The 7,218-nt window shown below is 39.0% G+C and overlaps 1 protein-coding gene across 1 annotated transcript; it reads left to right on the forward strand.

Moving 5' to 3' along the window:
* Nucleotides 1–3,215: 3,215 nt before the first annotated feature.
* LOC130054320 (heat shock protein 70 B2-like) lies at nucleotides 3,216–5,627 on the forward strand. Its single transcript, XM_056163787.1, has one exon. It carries the CDS (start codon nucleotides 3,509–3,511, stop codon nucleotides 5,411–5,413), a length of 1,905 nt encoding a protein of 634 aa, XP_056019762.1. The 5' UTR covers nucleotides 3,216–3,508; the 3' UTR covers nucleotides 5,414–5,627.
* The last annotated feature ends 1,591 nt before the right edge of the window (nucleotides 5,628–7,218 follow it).

Consider the following 7,218-nt stretch of genomic DNA (forward strand, 5'->3'; position numbering starts at 1 on the left):
GCAGGTCTAGCATAGGTCTCGCTGGGTGGTAAAGCTTATCTGGTATCCCTCAAAAGTAGGTGATTTTAGGGCCCAGGAACCCGGGCTAGTTGAGCCTTGATAATTAACTTGGTATCCTTGAAAGGCAGGTCTAGCATAGGGCTCGCAGGGTGGTAAAGCTTATCTGGTATCCCTCAAAAGTAGGTGTTTAGATCTCCCGGGAACCCGGGCTAGTTGAGCCCTATTAATGAACTTAGTATCCCTGAAAGGCAGGTCTGGGATAGCGCTCGCTGAGTGGTAAAGCTTATCTGGTATCCCTCAAAAGTAGGTGACTTTAGGGCTCAGGAACCTGGGCTAGTTGAGTCTTGATAATTAACTCGGAATCCCTGAAAGGCAGGTCTAGCATAGGGCTCGCTGGGTGGTAAAGCTTATCTGGTATCCCTCAAAAGTAGGTGATTTTAGGGCCCAGGAACCCGGGCTAGTTGAGCCTTGATAATTAACTTGGTATCCTTGAAAGGCAGGTCTAGCATAGGGCTCGCAGGGTGGTAAAGCTTATCTGGTATCCCTCAAAAGTAGGTGTTTAGATCGCCCGGGAACCCGGGCTAGTTGAGCCCTATTAATGAACTTAGTATCCCTGAAAGGCAGGTCTGGGATAGGGCTCGCTTGGTGGTAAAGCTTATCTGGTATCCCTCAAAAGTAGGTGATTTTAGGGCTCAGGAACCCGGGCTAGTTGAGCCTTGATAACTTGGTATCCCTGAAAGGCAGGTCTAGCATAGGTCTCGCTGGGTGGTAAAGCTTATCTGGTATCCCTCAAAAGTAAGTGTTTAGATCGCCCAGTTACCCGGGCTAGTTGAGCCTTGATAATTAACTTGGTATCCCTGAAAGGCAGGTCTAGCATAGGTCTCGCTGGGTGGTAAAGCTTATCTGGTATCCCTCAAAAGTAGGTGTTTAGATCGCCCGGTTACCCGGGCTAGTTGAGCCTTGATAATTAACTTGGTATCCCTGAAAGGCAGGTCTAGCATAGGGCTCGCTGGGTGGTAAAGCTTATCTGGTATCCCTCAAAAGTAGGTGTTTAGATCGCCCGGTTACCCGGGCTAGTTGAGCCTTGATAATTAACTTGGTATCCCTGAAAGGCAGGTCTAGCATAGGGCTCGCTGGGTGGTAAAGCTTATCTGGTATCCCTCAAAAGTAGGTGTTTAGATCTCCCGGGAACCTGGGCTAGTTGAGCCTTATTAAGTAACTTGGTATCCCTGAAAGGCAGGGCTAGCATAGGCCTCGCTGGGTGGCAAAGCTTATCTGATATCCCTCAAAAGTAGGTGTTTATATCGCCCTGGATCTTGAGTTAGTGTGGTCTTAATAATTAACTCGATATCCAAAAGCAGGTTTTGAGGAATGGTCTTTTTAGTGAGTTATAATGTTGAATGAAAGTTTTGAGTTGATTTTGTGTACTGAATGAGGGGGGGAGGGGGGTAATTAAAATAATTTCTATGATTAACTTTTGATCAAAAATACCCTTCTGTACTTTCAAAAATAATTTCTAAAGATATGTTACTTTGACCACCGCTAGATATCATCAGTTTTGCTTTTAATAAGACTTCTTATTAAATATTATTTTTTTCCATGTTGCATTCGCTGTTTTATCTACTTCCTAGGGGCGAGATCGAAAGTTCAATGTCTGACAAAAAAACTAAATTCACATAGTTTTTACGTCCCCCCCCCTATCCGCCCCCACAACGACCCCCTAAACTAGATATGATGAGTGTTTAAACTATAATCGATTAACAAGTAAGAACAAACGAGTATAAATAACTCTGTATACCCTATCTTCTGTTTATTCACAAATGAAAGTGTAGATTAAAACTATCAAATGTTCATTAAAATGTAATATCGTCATGTAGTTTTAACAGTCACTTGTCTTTCTCCTTTTTCGACTAATGTGTAATCGATGTCGGATGAGAGAAACTTACAGAAGTTTTAACACCCCCCCTCCTCCCCCTAACTATTTGAATTTAGATTTTTATCCGAAATCAATCTGTTGATCTCGCCCCTTACAGTTTTTTATATCAAATTTCTTACTGTTTTTAACATCTGAGAGAATTAGGGTTTGATTAATTATGTTAATTAAATAATACTCTGTATACTTTCTATCAAATCGTATTTCTCTCCATATTGCGTTCATTGCTTTATTTATTTCTTACATTTTTAATAGTTCAGCTAATTAGGGTTTAATTAGTAATCTTAATTATTAAAAAAAATCCCAACAATTTTCTTTGCCTTCTTTATCGTAAACACATTTCTTTACGAAATTATTCGACGTACGACTTATCTTTCTATCTATGATCAGGGGCAAGTAACTCGTGGGTCACCTGCTTTTGAGGGATACCATCTAGTCATAACCTCATTATGATCACCGGGAGGAGGATTTAAAGAGATATCTCTTTAACTTAAAGAGATATCTCTTTTTGAAAATTGAAAGAGATGTCTAACTTAAATAGATACCTCTTTTTTTTTTCTTTTTACATTGATGAGATATCTCTTTACGCTAGAGATATATCTCTTTTTTCAAGAGAAAGAGATATCTCTCTAGCGTATTGAGATATCTTTTTTGTCGAAAGAGATAAAGTTTTCTCTTTTTTTAAAAGAGATATCTATTTTGGTTAAAGAGATATCTCCCTAACGTAAAAAGATATATCTAACTTTCAGAGATATCTCTACAACCAATAGATATCTCTCTAGAGTAAAGAGATGTCTCTTTTATTTTTAAGAGATATCTTATTTTACGAATAAATAGTAAAATGGCTTGTCAGATACAATTAGTGTATATAATAGCGGCATTAAGATTAATTATATATTTAAATAATATTAATAATAAATTACAAAAAATAAAAGCAACAGAAAAAAACCCATAAAATAAATTTTAAAAAAAGGAAACAAACAGAAAAAAAGCCACCTCCATTTCAAGTTGTACATAGTAACACCTTCAAGATACTTTTTGTTTTCTATTCCGAGATGCAGATATAATAAATAAATTTACCCACTTAGTTAATGATTTAATTATATAGCTTTAAATACTAGCCTATGAGAAGAAAAGAGTAGTTTTTCATTTATCGAAGTAAAAAAAAAAAATTAAAAAAAACAAAAACAAAACAACAAAAAATACAAAAAAAAAACAAAAAAACACCCCCACCAAAAAACCCACTAATATTTAAATATCTTTCTTTCAAAAATTACTTTCTTGAAAGTTCTCGATAGACTAATTCCCCAGCTAAATATACGTTGACTGTAACTCAGAACGTTCGGGAATCATCGGGATAATGACTTGCCCCGTTCAGAGCCAAGAATCTCGTAGTATCCAGAACTTTCCATAACAGTATATATATAAGCAGCTCTGAATCTACCATGTCAAACAAACGCAGAAATCAACGACAGCTATCAAAGAGAAGAAAGCGTACCAAGGAGGATTCACAAGAAACAGTGAGTGATTATATATATCTGACAGCTACTTTCACTTTCGTGTTTACAAACAATCATGGCTAGTAAAGCTCCAGCGATCGGCATTGATCTCGGAACAACGTTTTCCTGTGTCGGTGTTTTTCAACATGGGAAAGTGGAAATCATTGCTAACGATCAGGGAAACAGAACAACGCCCAGTTATGTGGCATTCACGGACACCGAGAGACTCATCGGAGATCCAGCCAAAAACCAGGTTGCTATGAACGCCACCAATACAATATTTGACGCTAAAAGGCTGATTGGACGTAAATTCACCGACGAAAATGTGCAGTCCGACATGAAGCACTGGCCTTTTACTGTCTTCAACGATGGAGGAAAACCTAAACTTCAAGTGGAACACAAAGGTGAGAGAAAGAGATTTACACCTGAGGAAATCAGTTCTATGGTACTGACAAAAATGAAGGAGACAGCAGAAGCCTACCTAGGGCAGTCCATTCGGGACGCCGTCATTACAGTTCCCGCCTATTTCAATAACGCTCAGAGAGAGGCCACCAAGGATGCCGGAGTGATAGCCGGTCTCAATGTTCTCCGAATCGTGAATGAGCCCACGGCCGCCGCTTTGGCTTATGGACTAGATAAAAACATTTCCGGTGAGAAAAATGTCCTCATCTTTGACCTAGGCGGTGGGACTTTTGATGTGTCTATCCTCACAATAGACGAGGGATCCATATTTGAGGTTCTTTCAACCGCAGGGGACACTCATCTGGGAGGTGAAGATTTTGACAATCGAATGGTGAATCACTTCGTTCAAGAATTTAAACGCAAGTACAGTAAAGACATTTCCAAGAACAACCGTTCCCTGAGACGACTCAGAACGGCCTGTGAACGTGCCAAGAGAACTCTGTCCAGCAGCTCAGAAGGCAACATAGAGATCGACTCTCTCTTCGAGGGAATTGATTTTTACAGTAAAATTACTCGAGCCCGATTCGAGGAATTATGTTCAGATTTGTTCCGTGCCACCTTAGAGCCGGTAGAAAAAGCTCTGAGAGATGCCAAGTTGGACAAATCCAAAATTCATGAAGTAGTTCTGGTAGGAGGATCCACAAGAATTCCTAAGATCCAAAAACTGCTACAAGATTTCATGGGTGGCAAAGAATTGAACAAGTCCATTAATCCAGACGAAGCCGTGGCCTACGGTGCTGCTGTTCAGGCTGCCATTTTAAAGGGAGACAGAAGTGATGCCATTAAAGATGTTCTCCTGGTGGATGTCACTCCCCTATCTCTGGGTATTGAAACTGCCGGAGGTGTCATGACCAAAATCATCGAACGAAATGCTAAAATTCCAACCAAGGCATCCCAGACGTTTTCCACCTATTCTGATAACCAGCCTGGAGTGTCCATTCAGGTATTTGAGGGTGAACGAGCAATGACCAAAGACAATAACAAACTGGGTACATTTGAACTGAACGGAATTCCTCCAGCACCTCGAGGTGTCCCACAGATCGAAGTGGAATTTGACATTGATGCCAACGGAATCCTGAATGTCTCAGCCAAAGACAAGAGCACTGGCAAATCCAACCACATCACCATCACCAACGACAAAGGTCGCCTTAGTAAGGCTGACATCGAGAGAATGGTGAGCGATGCCGAGAGGTACAAAGAGGAGGATGATAAACAACGACAGAGGATAGGAGGGCGGAATCAGCTGGAGTCCTACGTCTTCTCTGTCAAGCAAGTAACAGAGGAAAATGGCGACAAACTCCAGTCTGAAGACAAAGAGACCATTTCCAGTGTGTGCAGTGAAACTCTGTCCTGGCTCGACAACAACGCCTTAGCAGAAATTGACGAGTATGAATTCAAACTGAAGGAGGTTCAGAAAGTGTGTTCTCCCATCATGGCCAAACTTCATCAAAATGGTTGCTCAGAAAATCCAAATTTTGGGGACTCTAATCAGGGACCCACTGTAGAGGAAGTGGACTAAACCGAGATTTTATTTAAGTTGATACAGCAGTTTCAATGAAAGACTATTTATGTATGCCCATTATAAATCAGTGTCAACAGCATTGACTTTGTAAGGTTTGTTGTGATTGTGTGATTGAGAATTCGAGGAAATGAACATGTTATTTAAAATGTATTTTTTGTTAAAATAAATTTTATATGAAAATTGAAATTGGTCATTTTTCATATCACACTGATTGTTGTCATTTCATCAATATTAAAGGATTCTGCTTGAAGCAATCTAATTAAAATTAGAATTTGGCTCTTCTCCTCGCATATTTACTGTATAATCAATTTGTTTGATAACAAAGAGACAAAAAGATCTTTTAAGGAAAATATTTTCACAATATGAGCCATCAGAACTCCTGACACAGGGGCCATAAATTTCACATTTTTTGGAGGAAGTATCATTTGTCATCTTGTGTAGTGTAGACTCAAGTTTGTTCAAATCAAGACCAGTAAGTCCCATAGTAGGACTGCATTAGGAAATGAAAAGTTTTGCATATCAATAATTAATATAGCATCTAAACGGTGCAAAACTACACGTTTTGAGGTTCCTGCTTTCTGAGCTAAGGGGCAGGACTAAAACTTTTCATTTTTAAATCATCCTCTAAAAGACAAACTGCGTAACATTATGAGGAACACAAGAGTCTTCTAAAGTTGTGAAATTCATGGCCCCTGGGTCAAGGATTCTTAGTATTTGGACAGGGTTCTATGCATCATAGAAAATGTGTGACTTCTTCTCCGACTCCTGTACATCATACCAAGTGAATAGTAATATCAACCAGAAAAGTGAAATCAATCGCCCTTGTGTCGGGTTCAAGCCACAGGGTGTGTCTGTTTAGTGAAAATGCATAAAATCTTTACACCTGAAGATTTAGCACATGAACAGGCTGCAGAGTTAGATTGAACAGGCTGTACCAAATTTGTAAAAATCATGGCCCTTGGGTCACGAGTTCAGGCTCCCGGGTCATGAGTTCAGGCCTCAGTGTATCTTGACTTTGGATGCCATATTGAGGTCACCGAAGTTTTTTCTGTTAGAAATATCTGATCGAAGCTGCAATGAGAGGATGGTGGTATTTTACATGAAGGATTATGATAACCTGACAACCTATTTAGACTCTGAATAATAATGAAGGATTATGATAACCTGACAACCTATTTAGACTCTGAATAATAATGAAGGATTATGATAACCTGACAACCTATTTAGACTCTGAATAATAATGGATTATGATAACCTGACAACCTATTTAGACTCTGAATAATAATGAAGGATTATGATAACCTGACAACCTATTTAGACTCTGAATAATAATGAAGGATTATGACAATCTAATTGAAATTAGATGTTAGATCCGCTTGCATACTCGCTACACAAACGTCTAACAACATCCCGTAGAGGGTCACGTCAGAGGTCAAATTCGATTGACCAATGAAATCACCGCTGACAAAATCATTGAATGTTTGTTGAAGCGATAAGTCTAGAGTGATACCGAATTTGATCTCTGACGTGACCCTCTATGGGATGTTTTTAGATGTTTGTGTAGCAAGTATGCGAGCGGATCCAACATCTTATTTTAATTAGATTGGGATTACGATAACCTGACAACCTATTTGGACTTTGAACCAGTCATTTGGTTAAGGGAAATTATTGATGAAAAAGATAGTTATCCAGGACATGATTTTGCCTTAGAGAAATTTGAAAGGAATTGAACATCAATTTAAAAAAACAACCAAAATACAAATCTGACAATGTTCAGTAATCAAAGTTATAATAAATAACAA

Source organism: Ostrea edulis, chromosome 4, assembly GCF_947568905.1.
Source record: "Ostrea edulis chromosome 4, xbOstEdul1.1, whole genome shotgun sequence".
Classification (NCBI taxonomy): Eukaryota; Metazoa; Mollusca; class Bivalvia; order Ostreida; family Ostreidae; genus Ostrea; species Ostrea edulis.